The 23,196-nt window shown below is 43.3% G+C and overlaps 1 protein-coding gene across 1 annotated transcript in view; it reads right to left on the reverse strand.

Moving 5' to 3' along the window:
* The window catches only part of LOC310788485 (transmembrane protein 65-like), a gene marked incomplete at both ends in the record, with an annotated part of 115,568 nt that overhangs the window by 36,108 nt on the left and 56,264 nt on the right, over positions 1–23,196 (reverse strand). The window contains 2 exons of the mRNA XM_083650031.1: positions 10,658–10,712; positions 18,387–18,454. Of these exons, the coding sequence (XP_083506157.1) occupies positions 10,658–10,712; positions 18,387–18,454 (123 nt within the window). The remainder of the gene's footprint in view (positions 1–10,657; positions 10,713–18,386; positions 18,455–23,196) is intronic.

Raw genomic sequence — 23,196 nt, forward strand, 5'->3', positions numbered from 1 at the left:
TCAGTTGAAAATCACGTGATCGGCCCCGATTTCCGATCACGTGATCGGATCGGGACAACCCTAGTTCCTAATATCCCATTCATTTGAGAAACAAAAAAAAAGCAGTGTTCCACCCTTAGAGGGCGCTTATGCCAGATATGCTGCTGAAAAATGATACAAATGGTCAAATGGCAACAGTTTGGTGTCAAATGTGGAAATTCTGACCAGAATTCTTCACACATCACACATCACACACATCACCCACAAAGTCATATATATTGGTTAAAAGCTGAAAGAAAGTGTTTTGGGGGTTAGTTACACTTTAAGCTCATGTGCAAGTGCAAGTTCAAGGGCAAGCGTTATCTTTGCTAGTGCCTCACACTCAAAATCTATTTTTCCCTTTTAATTCAAATTAACGCAATTAAAAGAAAAAAGGGAGATTTGAGTGCTAGAAACTAGCAAAGATAATGCTTGCCCTTGCACTTGCACTGGGCGTAAGACATGGCCCATTAACCCAACTGTAATGCTGGAAAAAGCATCATTTACTTTAGTGAGTTCATCAGCTCAGTGGTGATTTTTAATAGATTTAATCCTATTTGGAATTGTATATGCCATTACCTCAACTAAAGCGCGCAAGTCAGCACTACATGTAGCTGTAAACATCCTGCACTCAACTGAGAGGTTTTTCCAATTGAGAAATTGTTGTTGCTCTCTATTAGTCTGAAACTGTCAACTGTGGACAACCTGCCACACCTCAATCACCTCAATCACCTCAATCACTGACGTCAAGGCAGGTATATCAACTTTACCGTCACAAAACTGTTCCCACCCCCAAGTAGTGATTGGTGACCACAGACACAAAACCCCATATTCGCTTTTCATCTTTCTAAATTGTGCACTCGAGGGTGACTGGCTGAAAACAGTGTGTCGACGCATTCTTAAAAAAAAAAAAATCCAATTGTCTGAAATCGGCTGTAGACCATAATGTAATGGAACGGCTGCCAAGCCGGCGGAGCAAGAATGGCCTCTTGTATTAGAACAGGTATGATTGGTAGAGAGCAGTGTTAAATGACTCTGTGCAGCTGGAGATAACCACAGGTTCATGATTTTACACACAGCCCAAATGTCACAGCAGCGAGCTCCGCTGCCATCGCTATGAAAACAACGTAGGGTACGGTGACCAAAACGGTCCTGAGGCGGCTACTGCTACGGCTTCTATTACTCATGTAAATGATCTTGGTGGCAGTGTGGCAGCAGGGTCGTTTCCTGCACTTTCTTTCTCCGCATCATTACGTTTCAGGAGGATTTCTGCAGCTCCAGCCCTTCCTTTAACCCTGGCTGGCTGATGTCTGTGAGCGTCTGCAGAGAGTAACGACCTTTAACCCTGGCTGGCTGATGTCTGTAACGACCTCAGCAAGTCATATAGCTATTATAGCCTCCCTGGAAAGAAAGACCACTTTCATATGTCCCTGAGTTTGCAGCCCAGTGTCAAGTAGCCATAAGGTGAGCTCATTATCAATTCAGATTGACTCAATCTGTTTGATGTGAACGGGATTAAGGAAAAAAGGCAGCAAAGAAAAGAAAGAAATGGGAATGGCCAAACTCACCATCCTACTCTATTCAATATGTTGTCTATTATAGACCATTACAGTTTATAACCTAATCTGGAACAAAGGCCATGTTCACATTACAGGCAAATCCGATTTGCCGCTAAAGTCATTCATCATCATTATCTTGATTGGTTTCCCAAATCTGATTTGGGAGTGTGTCCGCACTGCCACAAATCTGCATTGGGCAAGTGTTCAAGTCAGATCTGTGTGTTCAGATACAATGAGCCAACATATAATGTTTCTGGCAGTGTTTGCATGTCTGCTCTCTGCTCTTCAAGTCTCCGCCCCCCTGCAAAAGACACTCTCAAATCTGATTTGGGTGATCAGCACACTGAAGTCACATCAGTCGAAAGCAGATTGGAAACTACCTCCATATGTGGTTTGGGACAAGTGACACAAATCAGACTTGGAGCATCCAGACTCATAAAACCAATCTGGATAGAATCATTAATAGGTCACTAAAGTTCACAAATCGGATTTGGCCTCCTATTCTGAACATGGCCAAAGATGTTGATATGCAATATTGTGCAATATTGTGCTCCTCTTATCAAAGCTTCATTCATATCCAGTATAATGTAACATAACTTCGGTCATTCTGCCAGATACTTTCAATAGGGATGAGTGATAATAACATTAAAATGCAAATGTTCCTTTTTAGCCATTCAGTCTGTAGCAGTGCAGGAGGATTACTAGACAGTTTTTATGAAGTTATCATTTATCTCCTCCAATCACCCCCCCTCTCGTCTCTATTTTTGGCTCAGTGTCACAGTAGTGGTCAAATTGTGAGCTTATCATCAGAGTTTTACTATAGATGGTTTTCACAGAATTGTGTTGCTAGGCAACAGTTTGGAACCTAGCTTATGTCCTGTCAGTTATTGTACAGCAAACACTGCAACAGGAGGTAAGCTGGGGACAATTTAGAATGTTTATGTTGTCAAGTTGGAATCATCTATAATGCTATAAGGAAGATACATTTTAAAGGCTTATTTCTTTATTTCTTTTTAAAGTGAGAGTGGGGAGTCCACTATGATGTGGCATACAGCTGATAGGGAAGCCTGATTGAAAATTTGCAGTCTGGACCAACAAAATCTATTTCTTAGAAGTGTGAGAGTAGTTCTTTGCCAACTTAAACTTTCACTGGTAATACTTTGCTCCAATGGTGTTTTCGAAGCCAAACCTGTCTCTAACCTCAGAAAGAAACCCTGGTTAGCAATTCAAGTTGGAAACAAACAGAGAGAGGGGACTTCAACCAGATGGAAACACAGATTTCAAAACTTAGGAAATAATTCTGCTGCACATACATGTAAATCAGTCATGTGTGTTCCTAATTATACATACACATACATGTAAATCAGTAATGTGTGTTCCTAATTATACATACACATACGTGTAAATCAGTAATGTGTGTTCTTAATTATACATACACATACATGTACATCAGTAATGTGTGTTCTTAATTATACATACACATACAGTACATGTAAATCAGTAATGTGTGTTCTTAATTATACATACACATACATGTAAATCAGTAATGTGTGTTCCTAATTTTACATACACATACATGTAAATCAGTAATGTGTGTTATTTGTTCCTAATTATACATACACATACATGTAAATCAGTAATGTGTGTTCTTAATTATACATACACATACATGTAAATCAGTAATGTGTGTTCTTAATTATACATACACATACATGTAAATCAGTAATGTGTGTTCCTAATTATACATACACATACATGTAAATCAGTAATGTGTGTTCTTAATTATACATACACATACATGTAAATCAGTAATGTGTGTTCCTAATTATACATACACATACATGTAAATCAGTAATGTGTGTTCCTAATTATACATACACATACATGTAAATCAGTAATGTGTGTTCCTAATTATACATACACATACATGTAAATCAGTAATGTGTGTTCTTTGTTCCTAATTATACATACACATACATGTAAATCAGTAATGTGTGTTCTTAATTATACATACACATACATGTAAATCAGTAATGTGTGTTCTTAATTATACATACACATACATGTAAATCAGTAATGTGTGTTCTTAATTATACATACACATACATGTAAATCAGTAATGTGTGTTCTTAATTATACATACAGTATATAGCTGAAGAGCCCCAGATAGTAGAGCCCTGCATTCTGGCCCAAGCCTGAGGGGGCCCGAGGCCCGGCCCAACCCTAGGGTGGGCTAGGGCCTATTTTCACATCACTAGCTAGGGCCTGGGCTGGGCCTGGGCCTGCCTGTTTTTAGTTTAGTTTAGTTTTTTAACGTTTGAACTAGGGATGTTCATTTTGAAAAATTTCCATAATCGAAAATTGGGAAAATTAACGATCAATTATCGATTATATTAATATTTTTTTTTTCTTTCTTTTCTTTTTTTACAAAATGAATGCCTATGGCAGAAAATACGAAAGACAACGTGTTCTCCTCAATGAACTCTATTTCAATGTGTCTCCTCTCCAACACTGCTGTCCCCGGCGCATGCCGGTGTGAATTCCCCATGTTTAACACATTCACTGCCAGCCGTTTTTTTTTTTACTGTAGGTAGGTTCTGCCAGAGGGTTTTTTTGAGGATTCTGGCTCATCTTTCAAGACCCGAGGATTCTTTTCTGCTAAGATTTTGTGAACACACAATATCTCAAAAGAACTAATAGAATGTGTGCTTTCTCTGTCTAAAAGAGTTAGTTTGTAGAGTTAGTAGTTATGTAAGCATTAGCAGTTGAATACAGCATGGTTTCAGCGTCTGGAAAATTATTCTGAGATAAACGGCTTTTTGTGAAATTCGATAGAACAGTCACTTTAACCATTCATTTTTGGCATCAGTAAGACGTCAGACATCTAAACAATAGTTTTGAACAGTAATTTCCTCCATAACAGCAGGAAACACCCCTCTGCTTCAAACTCCTCCCTCCGTGTGTGTTCTTCTTGGCTGCAGCGGGCATGTCACAAGCTCGTTGCTGCTGCTGCTGTAACCTCGCGTCACCAGGCTCACTGCTTCTGCTGCTGCTGCCTGTCTGCTGGCGGCCGCTCGGCAAGTCTGGATATGGGCTCGCTCGTTTCTTGTGATTTCGGTTGAGAGCTTTGATGAAGCTTTTGCGATTCTGGTCTTATTTATGCTGCGTGTTTCAAAGTGTGTTCCACCCGTAATCTATTATGCAAATTTGCAATCCCGCACCGCCAGCAATCAGCGCGAAAACGAAAGCGTTTTCGCCAATCCATTTTCATGAGAATGGCTTCCTCAAACTGCTTTTTGCTTGCCTTCCTCTATACTAGTCTGGGAGAGCACTGTCGCCACTTAGTGGGTCCATGGAATGGGTTGTACACGTTCGCTGGCTTCAATATTTTTTATAGGAGACGTGGGGAGCGTTGATCCACGTCCCACCGTCAAAAAAAAAAAAAAAAAATTTAAGCCGAGATATCTCGTCATTGGCAGTGAACCGTTGGATTCTGTAAGCCGAGATATCTCGTCAATGGCAGTGAACGTGTTAAAACAGTTTTGTTGGCACAAAGGCCCGTGCCCAGCCAGAAAACTAGAGACTATATGAAGCTCCACCTCACGTTAGTCGGCTGTGCAATGGAGTGGGGCGAGGAGGAACGAATTCCACCCAAACCTAGTCGGCAAAAAAAATAAAATAATAATAATAATAATAATAACAACAATAATCGATAAAAATTCCACATGATCGATTCCATTCCTTAACGATCAATTATCGATTTTCGATAACTGATGAACATCCCTGAACTGACACATTGTGGTGTTTAAAGTGTTTTAATGCACTTCTTTTGTACTAGGCATCTCGCACGCTCTTGTGTGTGTGTGTTTGTGTGATGCACAATGCCTCTGACATCACTTAGGGATGCACCGATCGATCGGCACGTGACCGGAAATGGCCGATTTTCACGTGATCGGCCTCGATCGGTGATCTGTTCCGGTCACTCTAAATAGCCGATTCTGTGAGCCGATTTTCACATGACGTGCGCGCACCCCAAAGCACCGAGACAGGCACCCAGCCACCACACCACACACGCCAGCATATCTTCCTCGTTGTGGATTTTTTTCACCGTCAGTGAAGTAGACAAAGCTCGCAGTTTGTCACACATGCAAGTCGAAAATAAGCCGTGGAGACAGAGGTGCGGCCGTGTCCCGCTCGGCTGGAGTCCAGTCAGAGCGGCTCGCTTCACCTCACTGGCCCCCCTCTCTCTGCTCTCTCTCCCCGGGAAGCGGTGCTCCAGCAACCCGCCACCGCGCACAGCCGGCTTGGCGAGTGTGTCCAGTATAACAATTCCCCGACCTGCTTTTCCATTCCACATCAGCGCTGTTGCCTGCAGCCTGTCAAGTCATGTTGTAACGTGACGTGGATACAGGAGAGACTATTTGTTTCGTATTGCAAATAGAACGACATGAGAACGACGGACATAATAATAAAAATGCATCGGACTCACAAGTGTGCAACGTTTTCTGTGCGTGACGATATTTTTTCGGATGGCAGATAAAAATACGCATACCAAACTTCGGACTGTGTGTAAACTCCGCCTGATATTCAGACTGAAGATCGTTACTGTAACTCATAAACTCATTTCCCCTCTACTCAAGAGGACTGGTCTGGAGCCAGTCTATAAACTCCTTGTCCATGGATCATTTTGATGTTCTGTTGCACCTGTTTTCTTTTGGAAAAGTAAATGCATGATAGCTGTGGGATATAGGCTATTGGATTTAATTAAATTTTTGTATTCATTGTATTTGCACAAAAAAGCTCTGTCCAGTAGCCTAACCTGGAACACTTTTATTTTGAGATGTGTTTGAGTGAGAAGGTCCTACTTCATGCAAATGATAAGAATTGTTTATTTGTTTATTTGGATCCCCATTAGATGTAAGAATTGTTCTATGAATCTTAATTTTTAAACAAAGTTACAAAAACGTTTGTGTAAGCTGTCAATTGTTGTTTTTAGAAAAAAAAATCGGAATCGGCAAAAATCGGTATCGGCAAGTCAGACTATTCAAAAATCGGAAATCGGAATCGGCCAAGAAAATGGCAATCGGTGCATCCCTACTGATGATGTCACAATTTATGACATCACTGATGACATCATCAGTGGTACAGACAGAGCCCTTACTCAATTTTCATATAGACCTTATTCGATTGACGTCACTCACGTACGGGCACGCCCACCGCCGCCATGTTCTCGACATAACGCAGCAGCTCTTAAGTGACAGCCTATGTAAGAGCAGCGTTTATAGGGAGCTAGCCGCCGTTAGCGTTACCTGTATCGTTCCAATTGTGTTCGGATGGTGACCTGCGTTACACACGGCTGTAGTAATGACAGCAATAAAGTCCCCGTGGTTTGTTTCTATCTCTACCGTCCACAGACGCGAAGGGAGTGAGACGGAGGATACGTCAGCAGCACAGGAGATGTGTGGATAGTTAGGAGAGACAGGTGAAACTTTCTGACAGCTCCTCACAGCAAAGTCTGTTCACCTCGTTTTTTCTTTTGTTTATTATTACAGGCATTAACGGCAGCATACAAACAACAACTCTGTTTTTTTTTTATTGCTGTCATCACTATCGCTATTTTGTAATGGAACAGAAACAACAATAAGGCCGTTACTATAGTTGTCAGCTGCAGGACGGTATGTCAACAATATGGCGCTGTCCGGGGTTAGCGAATAAGGTCTATACTAGGAATCTTGCGCGCTCGATTCCTAGGCTCACCTCTGCAGCTCGCCAAGCTGGCCCTGCAGCTCGCATTCGCATCATCACTGAACTATAGCCTTTCATCAGTGACATCATCACTGAACTATAGCCTTGTATGTGTGAGTGAATTTATGACATCATTGATGATGTCACAATGCCTATGTATGACATCCCTGATGACATCAGTCACGGATGACGCCATCAGTGACATCATCACTGAACTATAGCCTTGTGTGTGTGAGTAATTCACTGATGATGTCATTTATGACATCACTGATGTCATCAGTGGGACAGACAGACAGAGAAACAGAGAGACAGACAGACAGAGCCCTAGCTCCCATTGATATACTGACTGATATATATATGTACAGTGTGTGTGTATTATATATATATATATATATATATATATATATATATATATATATATATATATATATATATATATATATATATATATATATATTATTTTATATATATATATATATATTATATATATATATATATATATATATATATATATATATATATATATATATATATATATATATATATATATATATATATATATATAATGCTAGATTTAAGCGTGCTGTGAGATTTATCAGCAGGAACGAGGCCACTATGAGGGCTGACTCCCTGGCTAATAATCTCAGCAAGCACAACTATTGTGGTTTCTGGAAGGAGATTAAAGTCATGAATAATTGTAAAGCTCCACTGCCATCTGACATCGAAGGTGTATGTGGCTCAGACAACATTGCAGAATTATGGAGACAGCATTACTTTGAATTGTTTAATTGCATTAAAAATGACCTGTATGTGCATGACAGGGTTGACTCTACTGAGAACCCTGTCGTTCTGTCCAGTGAGGTCGAGCAAGCCATCCTACAGCTGCAATGCAATAAGGCCTGCGGATCTGATTTTATTACGCCGGAGCATTTGAAACATGCCAGTCGGAGGACAATCCCTCTCCTCGCACTTTGTTTCACCGGATTTTTTAAGCATGGCGTTCTTCCTCAATCCATGATAGCTGTCCAGCTTGTGCCTGTCATTAAGGACAAGACTGGCAAAATCAATAGTAAGGACAATTACAGACCAATTGCCCTGGCCAGTATGCTGTCTAAAGTCTTGGAGTCAATCATTCTGAACAGAATTGAAATATATCTCTCCACTAACCACAATCAGTTCGGTTTCAAACGTAAACATGGAACTGACATGTGCATATTTGCTCTAAAGGAACTTTTATCCAAGTACCTGAGTTTAAACTCAACTATGTTCCTCTGCTTCATTGATTCTTCCAAGGCTTTTGATCGGATCAATCATAGCAAACTGTTCCAGAAACTGTATCAAAGAGGGGTACCCAAATACATTGTACGCATACTAGCTTTCTGGTACGCAAACCAGCTAGTACAAATTAGATGGGGCAGCTCCGTCTCTGCAGGCTTTACAGTCAGTAACGGCGTCAGACAGGGAGGAATCCTCTCTCCCTATTTATTTAACGTCTTCATGGACGACTTGTCCAACCGATTAAACAACTGCAAAACTGGTTGTATTATAGGTGACACTGTTATCAATCACCTTATGTACGCGGACGATCTGGTGGCGTTCTCCCCATGCAGTGCTGGGCTACAAGAGATACTGTCCATATGCTCTGAATACGGTGCCTTAAGTGACATCAAGTATAATGCTGAAAAAAGCAACATCATGATCGTACGCTCAAGACAGGATAGAAAGTCTGCTTTCCCCACATTTGTCTTGAGTGGTAAAACTCTTAATGTGTGCAAGGAGACTAAATACCTGAGTCACTTTATATCTGATGACCTGTCATCAGACAGGGACATATACCGACAACGCAATAAACTCTATGCACAAGCAAACATGCTCAAGAGGAAATTCTACATGTGTTCTGATGTTGTCAAGGCTTCTCTATTTAGAGCGTACTGCTCTCCACTCTATACTGCTCACCTGTGGGACTGCTATAAGGCCAAGTCCATGCAGAGACTAAATGTAGCATACAATGATGCACTGCGTCTGCTCCTGCGTGTGCCTAGATGGCACAGTGCCAGCACGCTATTTGTTAGTCTGGGGTTACCCACCTTCAAAGCACTTCTCAGGAACCTAATGTACAGTTTTATGTGTCGCCTGAATGTTTCTGTCAATGACATCATAATGAAACTAACAGACCCGGCCAAAAGCTCATATAGATTCAGCTCCAGTCTACGGCGCCACTGGCGCAGGAGCCTATTTTTGTATGTGAATTGATCCTTTTAAATGTAGGCCTCTTTTATGTTATTTTTTATGTCAGTATGTAATGTTTTTCTATGGATCCTCTGTGAACTCCTGAATAAAGATTTATATATATATATATATATATATATATATATATATATATAATATATATATATATATATAAGTTAAGTTAAGTTATCCTTTATTTATCCCCTTGGGGAAATTCATCCTCTGCATTTGACCCATCCTCTACTAGGAACCTTCCTAGAACTAGGAGCAGTGGGCAGCCACTGTGCAGCGCCCGGGGACCAACTCCAGTTCTTTTGCCAGTACCTTGGTCAGGGGCACTGACAGGAGTATTAACCCTAACATACATGTCTTTCTTGATGGTGGGAGGAAACCAGAGCACCCGGAGAAAACCCACACGGACACAGGGAGAACATGCAAACTCCACACAGAAAGGACCTGGGACGGACCGGGGTTCGAACCCGGGACCTTCTTGCTGTGAGGCAACAGTGTTAACCACTGAGCCACCGTGCCATATATACAGATAGACAGATAGATAGATAGATAGATAGATAATAATAATAATAATACATTCATACATTCAACTTATATAGCGCTTTTCTAGGTACTCAAAGTCGCTTTACACACTGAGTAAAATCATTGAATAGTACATTTGTAATAGTAAAATAAATAGAAAATAAGTGATGGGGTTAGCAGGTGAAGGTGAGTTTGAAGAGGTGGGTCTTGAGGGCCTTTTTGAAAGATGGTAGGGTGTTTGCTTGACGGATGTGGATGGGGAGAGTGTTACAGAGGGAGGGGAGAGATAGTGTTGATTTGATAGGCTTAGGCTATCTGAAACACATAAGGTTCGGGGGGAGGCGGGTTGGGCCGGGACCGGGCTAGGGCCTAGATTTGAGGCCCATGCAGGGCTCTACCAGATAGTCACAGAAAGAACCTTCTTGATCATGGTATCTCCCCTGCCAGGTATGTTTTTACTTAAAATTAAAATGTACAATAGGTTTCCTGACCCTAAAAATTATATTAGGTTAATTATATTATATGTCTAATATTAGCTATTCAGTCACAGTGAAATCATGTGATTCTCTTACCTGCCATAGTTGAAATGCCTAGGATCACGCCTATGGATAACTCAATCTGTGTGCCCTGGGGAATATAAAGTCATGCACACACACGCACGAGCGCCCGCCCGCACACACACACACACACACACACACACACACACACACACACACACACACACACACACACACACACACACACACACACACACACACACACACACAGGTTACAAAAGTTAGTTTATTGTATAATGCTCAAAATAAATGTATTCCTGTCTATGAAATATAAACCATCAGTATGAGCTATCATATATATTTATATATATATATGTAAGGTGCTGCAGTGGTGACTGCGGCTGCGAGTAGCGTAATAGATGACGTAGCCGTGCGTGCTGCGTGATAAGGAAGTGCCTCTCTTAGCGCGGGTTCTTTTCATTCACAAATCTCATTCACAACCAAGCTGGTCGCGGATTGCCTTGCAGCATGAAGCGCGAGATTGCAGCGTTGCAGCTCTATTAACGGTATGTGTGTTTGCTCGGGTGTGTGTGTGTGCGGGAGGTTGATTGTATTTTTATTATAATGTTATGTGTTTCTGCTGTAAAGGTACGGGGGGACGCTGTGAAGTTCTGCTGTGTTGCGGGGGGCGCTGCGTGTGAAATGCAGGCTCGGAAACCGGTATGTGTTTCTGTTGTATCTGTTCGTCATCACTGGATAATATATATTGTATGTCTTGAGGTGTGAGGCGGATTATTGATGTTGTTTTCTTGTGATGTTTTAAGATGGAGATTGCCTGACTGGAGCCCTGTGTCACTGTTTATTTTGCCACCACTCGTTTGAGCGCTTTTGTTCTATTGATTATGTTTGTAAACTGACTCGCCATATAAAAGGCTGCACTGTTGCAGAGATATATTATACGAATAAACTGCCTGTTGAGGAATCTGTTTCCGGGCGTCCGCATCTGTGGAGGGGGGGGAATTCACCTGCGACAACGTTACATATATATATACTGTACTGTATATAGGTGCCTTCCTACTCGCTCTTGGACTGAACGGTGGCAAACTACTCCTGCTCTCCTGCTTTGCCTCTGACTTCCCTCAGCTTGCCGACTGCTCCAAAAAAGTTTCTCCTTTCCGCTGTCTCTTCAAAATCTGAAGGAATTATGGAACTAATTACCTGGTCTCTCAACGCAATTGATAAGATTATCTCCACGAAGCACGCTGGTTCGGGAGAGCCAAAATGCCCAGATGGCACGTTTTCAGCTGGGTATGTAATGGACGGATGGATGAAATGGCAGACTTTATGCCTTGCCATTTTGACCGTTGAGGACGTCGAAGATGTTTACCTATTCGGATTCATGATAGCTGGACATTTGCTGATGGGAATTGGCATTGCAGTCGTCTATCGTAAAATTTGCATGGTAATGGGGAAAAACGAAAGCCCAAAGATAGCCCTTATCATGAATATCAATTCATTCATTTATTGAAGAAAGAGTTTCGCAGAGACAGGTCTGAAATGCACTCTTCTTAACAACAAAGATAAAAAAATGGACAAAGTGTACATACTGTAGGCTGAAAACTAAACAAGGATAAACAATTTAACTAAGTAAGTGATTCACATATCAAGCCTCAACATGGAGATGGTGACGGTCAGACAGTTTTCACTTCTTGATCATTATAGAGTCTGACTGCAGTGTGCAGGAAGGACTGCTGGAGGCGCTGTGTCCTGGCAGGCGGCATGGAGAGGGCGGTGCTGTTTCTCATTTGCCTACCAGTACATTGCAGTCTGGTTGGAGGGAGAAGATCATGTAGTGGATGGGAATATGATTAACGAGTTGGCTCGTATTGTGAACTCTCAGACTATTGCTGTAACGGAACGCATACAAAAGATGGAATGTATGTCTGCAGACGTGAACAGAAAGTTGGACGAGATTCTGGAGATAATGAAGTCATAATACGGGATTGAAGTGTTTTAAGTTGAAGAGATGAGCTCCGAGGGAAACATTTGGAATATACTTTCCACTCGGATAACCAAATTATCCATCACTGCTTTTTTTTCGGACTCCCTGGTGTATGAAAATTCTCCCCTTGAAGGGGCTTGTGGAAACGAGGAGCCTCAGTTCACCCATTACCTACACATCTGCAAGATAAGGACTTTGGACAAGGCTGTATCCATGGCGATGGACATTCCTGAACCGCTATGTTTTCGCTTACCAACCGGGAAAGAAACGGCCCCCTTATCTGACACACTACACACAAGGACATCCACATTCCGCTCACTCAAAACAAACACGCACACACTCACACAATCTTCCCTCCCCCCTCATGCCGTTCGGTCCAGCATATCGCACCTGCAAACTACTCACTAGACGCTCACCCCCACACCCCCCCCCCCTCCCCTCTCTCGATCACAGCGTATCGGAGCCATGTCACATGGATGCTGCTATGAGCCGATAACATAGCCTCCAGTCCAATGAGGTCGAGCTTCCCCCCCCCCTCCCCACTGCAAACCTCTTCCCAGCAAACCCACTCCCTCCCCATCCTAAATTTTGTTTTGTTTTCAACGGATGTTAATTCCTTACATGTAACAACAAATGTTTATGTATTGTATAATATTCAAGCGTGCCATTATTCCTATTCAATCTAGTAATAATGTAATAGTCTTAATTTGAGTATAGAAGGTGATTCCCATTCGTGTGTGTTTTTGTCTGTATGTTGTTTGTTGAGGACCGCAATGGAAACAAGCCAGTGCTTGAAATAGCCAGGCTTTATTGTGTTTTTATCCTGTTTTTATGATTGTCTGTACCCTGTATCTTTGTTGACATTTCACCAAATAAATCAATCAATCAAAAAAAATATATATACCGTATTTCCTCTATTAGTGGCCTCTATTCCATTACAGGCCTCTGCTCTAATATAGGACGGGGGCACGGCCTGCATGGACAAATAAAGGCCCCTCCCTCAATATAGGCCGGGTCAAAAAACAAACAAACGAAGGAGCAAAAACTACGGTGAATACGGTACTGTAAATTTCCCATAACACAACGCATCTACCGTGTGACGTAACGCAGACAAGAAAAATAAAAACAAACATGGCACCGACCAAACGAACCAGACGAAAGTTTGACGTTAAGTTTAAAGAGAGCGTTGTGCAATATGCAGCGGAAAATTTGGTACAGTGTGATGTGGAATCAGCCCTTCAAGCAGAGCCTGCACGATGCCTACGACGAGTGGATAGCTGGGGACGCAGATAAGCAGTACACAGCTGGAGGTGGAAACCTAAAAGCGCCTGCTCGACGCCTGCTTGTGGACTGGGTGATCGCCGCCTGGGACAAGCTGGACAAGGATCTGATCAAAAAGTCCTTCCAAGTTTGTGGACAGTCTGTGAAAACTGACGGGAGTGAAGACAACCTCATCCACTGCTTCAAGCAGGGACAGCCCTGCGCCGCTGGACGGGAGGCTCTCGCCCAGCTGCGTTAGCGGGACCAGGAGAACAGACAGGCAGCCGAGGATGAGGAAGATGAAGAGGAACTGGTCAACAATGAACTTGTTGTTCTGGATGATGTTGATGATGATGAGGACGCGGAGGATACCGACATACTAGATGAGGAGGAGGAGGATACTGAGTGAGTGAGTGACCACCAATATTTATTTGCGTTGTTTGGTTTTATGCAATATTTTGCAATAAAAGTCATGAAAATAAAGGAGTATGTCCATGAGAGTTTAATATTAACACGTTCACTGCCATTGACGAGATATCTCGGCTTACAGAATCCAACGGTTCACTGCCAATGACGAGATATCTCGGCTTAAATTTTTTTTTTTTTTTTTTGACGGTGGGACGTGGATCAACGCTCCCCACGTGTCCTATAAAAATATTGAAGCCAGCGAACGTGTACAACCCATTCCACGGACCCACTAAGTGGCGACAGTGCTCTCCCAGACTAGAGGAAGGCAAGCAAAAAGCAGTTTGAGGAAGCCATTCTCATGAAAATGGATTGGCGAAAACGCTTTCGTTTTCGCGCTGATTGCTGGCGGTGCGGGATTGCAAATTTGCATAATAGATTACGGGTGGAACACACTGAAACACGCAGCATAAATAAGACCAGAATCGCAAAAGCTTCATCAAAGCTCTCAACCGAAATCACAAGAAATGAGCGAGCCCATATCCAGACTTGCCGAGCGGCCGCCAGCACAGGGGCGTATCTACGGGTGGGCCTGGGTAGGCACAGGCCCACCCACTTCTTGCCCTGGCCCACCCAATTTTTTTTTTTTTTTTTTTTAAGAAATAAAGGCCTCACTCGAATACAGGCCTCTGCTCTAATATAGGACGGGGGCTCTCTGCGGCTCAGTAAATAAAGGCCCCGGTTACTATTAGAGGAAATACGGTATATATATATATTGGGGATTTTATATTAAAAAAAAATATATATATATATATATATATTTTTTTTATATTTTTCATTTTTCATTTTTCATTTTTCATTTTTCATATTTTTTTTTTATAATAAAATATCAATCAAATGTGTTTTTTCTTATGTGCAGACGCTCATTTTTTCATTCATTATATTCTTAAAATGCTTCAACAACAGTGACCTGTAGGGCACTGATGGAAAGGAGAGCTCCATGCAGACGAGTCACTCTGGCCCTGGTCCCAGCTTGGGGTAGGTAGTTAAAAAAACATTCGCCCTGTGGGCGTTTACTTATTTGGTAATTTATCTAATGAAAACATATGATTGGTTGAAAAACACTTGCAATTCACAGAGAACACGTGAGAGTGATGTGTTTTCCAACCAATCAGATTGAGCTGGAGCGGAACACGCCCTTAGCCTGGTGAAACCTAATCGGTTGTTGTTGGATAGATTGCTTGACATTGATTGACATTCTGTATTGTCCAATGCTGAATACGTCTGAAAATCTTGTTGAATCCGCTCCATTGAAAATGGAGGAAATGAAGACCTGACAGGCTAATAGATAGATTTACAGACAGTAGCACCTATATTTTCCCCTTTCTCTTTTCCTATGTTTTATATTATCAAGCAGTAAGTTAGCTCAAAAGCCAGACAGTCGTTGCATTGTATTACGCAGCGCTTCAACGAGTTTAGAGAGGGCAGCGTGGTACACGGAGGCTCACGGAGGCTCAGAAGCAAATACTGGGATAATTTAACCTCATCGGCTGCACTCGCACCGGCTACAGACAGCATGGATATTCAAGTAAGTCAATTAAGTTCGAGTTATCCGGGTCTTCTACTAAATTCGGCGTCCACCAAGCAGTGCTACTTTTTCGTATTATATTGTTTTATGCTGAATAGCCCGCCATTTGGCGATCTTAAACTCGCACATTTTTTAACTGAATTTGGCAGCGCGGAACGAAACATGGAACAAAACGCGGAAGGAAACATGCAATGGAATGAAACGAAACTTGTAGCCTATGTTGGACATAGTGAAGTGTTTTTGATTGATTTGTTCATCCATCAAACCTTTTACTGACAGACTAACTGTAGCCTATATATCTTACTTTATTTTGAGGTGCATTACATTGCTCAGCCAGAAATTATTCATACTTCAACTCTCTTTCTCCTGGGTGCGCCTAAAGTTAAAATGCACCAGATGACAATCCATCTTATTTGTCCTCAATCTGCATTGAAAATGTGTGAAAATTCACCTTCTTGCAACAGTTGTAGCCTAAGCTAGTGGTTTTCAAAGTGGGGTCCCCAGCAAAAAGGGGGGATTAATCTATGTTCACTATAATTCCATCCATAAGTAACACAATCACAGAATGTATGACTATTTTGGTCATGGGTTTCATATAATGTCTGTGATAAAACATCTAAAAGCAAAACTCTTATCAGATGGGGGACCCTGGAACAAAATCTTATCTATATGGGGGTGCGTGGTGTAATTTGTGTGATTGAATTAAACTGAAATTAAGTTTGATGTTGCCTGCTGTAACAGTGTGGATCTATAAAGCGGTCTGTAGCCTAATGATTTCTATTGATCTTGTTTCCTTGAAGGAGACTGGTGCTGCTATTGAGATTACATTAGGGTATAGGAGTGACATATTTGGGACCCGTTTCTGGCCTACCTTGATGTGGTTAGGGGCGGTGGGTGACTTGCTCAGCTGGTTTGTCTTGGCCCCTTGTATAACCCATATGCTTTTATAAGCATGTAAGCACCCTTATATGGGTGGTAGCACCATATTATAATTGTCAATCAATAGTATGCTTTGCTTTGTTTTCCAGCTGTGTCTGAGTTTTTGTTTTGTTTTGTTTGTATGTTGTTAAAATCTGTCTTCAAACTGCAAAAGAGAAAAAAAAAACGCCAATTTTTTTTTCCTCCTCCCCTATTGCCAAGCTTACCAGCCGCCACTGATATATATATATATATATATATATATGTTACATAAATACATACTTCAGCATGCGCTGGGACGCGTCATCAGTGATGTTGACTGGGGGTGTAAGGTGTTTCGGGTCTGTTGAACATCATACATCCTCGCCCAGTAGACCCAGCCGAGGCCGATTAAGACCCCGACCCGCATCCCAGAAGCAGCCGCACACGGATCAGCCCTCCTACTCTGTCTGCAACGTTGCCCGTGGAAGGGCCGATCACGCCCAATCCGCTGCAATAGAGCTAGTGCTACACCGCAGCATTGCAAGACCCTCTAAGGCGCTATGAGTTGTCTCCCAGCCGCTCACCTCCTTCGTCTCACCAGGCCCTCCCGGGGCAAAGGCATCCAGAGGCAGGGAGGATGCCTCAAGAAGGCCTGTGCGTTGCACGTCATTCGGCTGCGCCGAGCAGCTTGCTCTAGCCTGAAGGACCCCAGGCCGCGCCAATATTTACACTGATTTTCGGGAGGCTAATCCGTAGCGTTTGTGGATTTCTCCCTCACGAGAGAGCCAGGCTGGGGTGCTAAACCCATCCCGTACCGGATACCGCCTCTCCGACCGTCAGCTGTCTCTCCAGCTTGTCACCAATCTATACCTGGTTGTCACCTAGTCTATTCCTAAGTGTCACTGGTCAGGGAAGCCAGGACTCTATGTTACATAAATACATACTTCAGCATGCGCTGGGACGCGTCATCAGTGATGTTGACTGGGGTCGTAAGGTGTTTCGGGTCTGTTGAACATCATACATCCTCGCCCAGTAGACCCAGCCGAGGCCGATTAAGACCCCGACCCGCATCCCAGAAGCAGCCGCACACGGATCCGCCTTCCTACTCTGTCTGCAACGTTGCCTGCGGAAGGGCTGATCACGCCCAATCCACTGCAATAGAGCTAGTGCTACATCGCAGCATTGCAAGACCCTTCGGTGCATGGAGGCTCTAAGGCGCTATGAGTTGTCTCCCAGCCGCTCTCCTCCTTCGTCTCACCAGGCCCTCCCGGGGCAAAGGCATCCAGAGGCAGAGAGGATGCCTCAAGGAGGCCTGTGCGTTGCACGTCATTCGGCTGCGCCGAGCACCTCGCTCTAGCCTGAAGGACCCCAGGCCGTGCACGTGGGAGGATCACACTATTCCAACGAGTTCCCCTCCCTCCGAACAGGTGCCCCTAACGACCAGAGGGGGCACCACATCAGCGACCAGGATATTGCATGTTTTGGTGTGGGGTTCCTATATGAGGGAGGCCCCCAGGGGGCACGGGAGGGAACTCACATCGTCCCAGGAGGGAATCGAACCCAGGACCTTCTAGCTGTGAGGCGACAGCGCTTACCACTGCACCACCGTGCCCCCCGACCACAGCGCTGTATAATGCAAATAGACTTACAGCAACAATCATGATGGCATTGTCCAGGAATCCAAATCCAACAAAAGGGATTGCGTTGTGCAGCAGAACTGGAAAAGAACAAGCAGAAACACACCCATTAATAGTAAGTACAAGAAGACTTGTGTGCTAAGTACGTGCTCTGGAGAATGAATACATGGAAGCACAGCTGCCAAGAGAGGCTAGAGAGAATGATCATTGTTGACAACATTAACTATTTCTTCTTCTTTTTTTATCCCCCCCCCCCGATTTTTTTTTATCCCATTTTTATCCCCCTTTAGTGCTAATTTAATTTATTTATCCTGGTTGCTACTCCACCCTCTGCCGATCTGGGGAGAGCCGAAACTGGCTCCATGCTTCCTCCGAGACATGGGCAGTTAGCCAGCCACTTCTTTTCACCTGACAGGGGAAGCTTCACCGGTAGGACATAGCACGAATAGCAACGCTATTCCAACCAGTTCCCCTCCCTCCGAACAGGCGCCCTTAACGACCAGAGGAGGAACCACATTAGCAACCAGGATATTGCATGTTTTGGTGAGGGGTTCCTATATGAAGGAAACCCCCGGGAGGCACGGGGAGAACATGCAAACTCCACACAGAAAGGCCCTTTTGACGACCCCACGCGGGCGGTGGGCACTCGAGGACTTGCGGACGGGCACGCATTCCTTCAGCGTTCACAGCATCCCAGGTGGGAATCGAACCCAGGACCTTCGAGCTGTGAGGCGACAGCGCTTACCACTGCACCACCGTACCCCCCAACAACATTAACTATTAGTTTGACATTCTGAAAAAAAAGTACATCTTTTAATCATAACAATGTCATTAAAACCCTAACCTTAACCAAGTTGTTCTTGCATAACCCTCAGCAACCCTAAGCAAAACAAGCATCCTTAACCCGTGTGCATCCTTTTATTTGTAACCCCATATGTATCATTAACTCATTGAGTGCCATGGACGAGTATGTTCGTCATTTCGTTTAGTAACGTAGAGTGCCAAGGACGAGTATGTTCGTCAATTGCGTTTTTTGACGGTGGGACGTGGATCAAAGCCTCAGGCATCTCCTGTACAAATATGGGAGCTATTGAAGGTGTATAACCTATTTTAGGACTCATTAGGTGGCGACAGTGCTCTCCAGATTACAGAAAGGTCCGGAAAACAGCAGGAAAAAGCCGTGATCAAAGAGAAACCGATGCATGCTGCAGCCAGAGCCATATAGATTGCTCTGTCTGCAGCTGACGTTGGCTGCGAACATCAGTCAATCCGCCCCCACAACTGAGCTCCTCTGCCTCTGTCTGTCTGTCTGCATATAGTTTCTCCACACGATTACCCGCCATAAAGGCAGCACCCGACGCCGAAGGGCCAAACCTTTCCCTGCAGTCCAGTTTGGCATTTCCGTGTCGCGCTGGGAGCCGCCCGGCGCACAGGTTCCGAAAATAGACTGGGTGCGTGTAGGCTGTGTGTTAGTGTGGGGAGGAGTTTGCAGCTGAGGGGGGGAGAGGATGGTGGGGCACGCAGGCACCACACAACTACACCACGTCACTACATCAGAAAATATTAGCTAGAGTCAGTGAATGTGCTTGAAATGCTTCATTTCACAAAAGGCTGAATATCTCAGCTTATAATTTGAAACCTGTCTTTTTGCTCAAAACAGCCTATCTTCTCCGGCTCATAACTAAAGAACGGAAAATGGTATCAATAAACTTTTTTTTGCAGATGATAGAAGAGAGTCTCATCGTTCTTTGTGCGTGTTCGGTGTTTACATAGTAATATCACACAATATTCTGTGGGCCTCGAGAAATCACTGAAAACGCTCTGAAACTGGCACTGGGAGCGTCCGTTCTCCAAAAGTGGCTGGCACTCAATGAGTTAAGGTATAAAATTATACATCAACAAGACTGCCATACAAATATGATCTATTCATGTATCATTAAAACATTTTATGGGCAGTATTATTACCAAAATTGATTCCTTTTCAGAATTGTAACCCTTTAAATGCCAGTTTTTGTGATTAGACTGTGATTTCTATTTAAAAACACACACACACACACACACACACACACACACACACACAAACAAACAAACAAACAAACAAACAAACACACACACACACACACACACACACACACACACACACACACACACACACACACACACACACACACAAAGTGAATTATTTTCCATCCCATAACTGCAAAATGGATATTTTTTTATTTGACATAGATCCATCCAATAATCCATCCATCTTCAACTGCTTATACGGTTTCTGAGCTACAGTTAATATAATAGATTTTAAAACAACATTGAAATAGGCCCCGCCCACACAAATTTGGAAGTCGATTATATCACAACGGTGCGGTCTTTCAAAAAAACACAAAATAAGTTTTGTGCAGGACAGTACACACATTCTGTGTGTTGTGGTTTGGTGAAGAAAGGACACAATTTGAAGGCGAAATAGCGATTTCTGTGAAATAGACCCCACCCACACAACTTAGGAAGGCATTATATCGCAATGGTGTGGAATTTCAAAAAACCGCAAAATAAGTTTTGTGCAGGACAGTCCACACACGGTGCGTGATGTGGTTTGGTGAAGATCGGACAAAATTTGAAGGAGAAATAGCGAAAAAAACGCTTTTGGACAAAATTCTAAATGGCGGAAAATCTAGTTAGACGGAAATGGGCAGGGCTTATATCAGCAGATGCGGAATGACCCAAGGAATCCAGTGATTTTTTTTTACGTAGACACTACGGTTCAAAAGTTATGGACCAAAACGTAAAGAGGGCTGTTGGCACCACCATCTGGTCAACTAGTGTTATTTATCCCCGGAGGGAAATTCTGACGTTACAGCAGCAGAAACAACAATAACATCAATGACAGCAACAGCAACAACAAGTAACATGTCAAAAACACACAGAGGTAGGTGTCAGTGAGAACTTAGACAACAATAAATTGAAATAAAAAACAGTATATAGATATATTGACACAGTTACTGCAGTGCTCTTACGTTTTTCCAGAACTGTCCACTGTAGAGCATATTATATTATATAATGCTATTACTATGACTGTACACTGTAAGTACAAAATGGACAAAGTGTATAAGTGTGCAATGTGCATGAGCAATGTGGGTTGAATAGTGTTATAGCAGGGGAGGGGAGAAGAGAGGGAGAGGTAGGGAGAGGAGGAGTCTGCATGTACCCGAGTTATTGTATATGGTTATTATAGCAGGGGAGGGGAGAAGAGAGGGAGAGGTAGGGAGAGGAGGAGTCTGCATGTACCCGAGTTATTGTATATGGTTATTATAGCAGGGGAGGGGAGGAGAGAGGGAGAGGTAGGGAGAGGAGGCCCCACGGGAGTTATTGTATATGGTTATTGCGGTGGGCACGAAAGACCTCCTGTAACGGTCTTTACTGCAGGGGAGCTGAGCTAGCATGTTACATGTTACAGTAATGAATGAATAGATTTTGAAAGTCAGGCATGCGCATGACATTCTTTTCCCTGGGAGTCATCAACATGTGGGACTGTGTTAGCGGAGGGGGAGGCAACAATATACACAACACACACTTGTCCTCTTGAGCAGTGGCGGTTCTAGAAATTTTTAACTGGGGTGGCCCAGCATAGGGATGGCAACAGGATGTCTAGAGGTGGCCACAGTGGTGAATAGGTGAAAATAATGCATGGGATTAGTATAAAGTGGGTATGTCTGTAAAGGTAAAGGGGAGACTCCTTCAGATAGCTTGAGGTGAGAGGTCAAGGGCTGGCTTTGAAAATGGCCATGCCAGTTTTTTCCTTTCCTAAATGTAGCCTAACTTTGGAACGTTATTTATCCCCCTTCACGACAAGCTAGCATGATGTGCCTGGTCCCAATGCCAATGCCTTAAATCTGAAATGTCATGAATCATGTTTCATAGATATCAGTAGGGCTGGCACGGATCACGGATAATCCGTGACCCGTACGGATCAGCCCCCACGGTTCGGCACACGGTTCGGAACATCGTGGTCCGCGGAACCCCCCCCCCCCACCTTTCGTTTCATTTAACGTTTAACGTTAGTGTATGATAACGCCTGCAGCACAGCCAGACACAGACAGGCATCATGGCATGCACAAGTGAGCTTCCTCATCCCTTGTCGTCGCTGTAAAGTCTCTCTGAAGGCTGTGGCTAGTGGCTACTAAAGACAACAAACTTATTTCAACACCTCTGAAAAAGCACAGGAATGTGAGCAGCATGTTGCGGGCTGCACAAGATAGCGAGAGCCACAACACGCACACACACACACACACACACACACACACGCGCACACGTTTCACGAACACATTATCACCGGACGGTGAAATGTTGCCTTGGACACATAACAACAAAACAACACGTGGGGCCACCGAGTAGCATAACGTAGCATCAACGTTATGTTTCCAGACTCACCCGGTCTGGTCTGTAGCCTACCCGTGTCAAGTGACTACATTAGCTAGCAACAGCCAGGAAGTTAGGCGCAGTGCCACCTAAAACAGGAAGTTGTTGTTCTGCCTTCAGAGTAAAAGCATAAATTGTGTCATGAGAAAAAAATATTTTTTGAGCTGTGCAGGGCAACAAATGGTTAGAGAAGTATAATAGTATTAAAAATTCTAATTGAAAATCTAATTTTGAGAGAAAAAATCTGATATAGCCTATATATTTTTTTTTTTGCTGATCCGAAAAATCCGTGATCCGTGGCTCAAAATCCGTCACCCGATCCGATCCGTGGGTTTTCTGATCCGTCCCAGCCCTAGATATCAGTATGATATCATTCTGGCTTTAAAAATGAGCCTGCTACAGCCTGTAA

The sequence above is a fragment of the Poromitra crassiceps genome (assembly GCF_964638095.1).
Source record: "Poromitra crassiceps genome assembly, chromosome: 1".
Classification (NCBI taxonomy): domain Eukaryota; kingdom Metazoa; phylum Chordata; class Actinopteri; order Beryciformes; family Melamphaidae; genus Poromitra; species Poromitra crassiceps.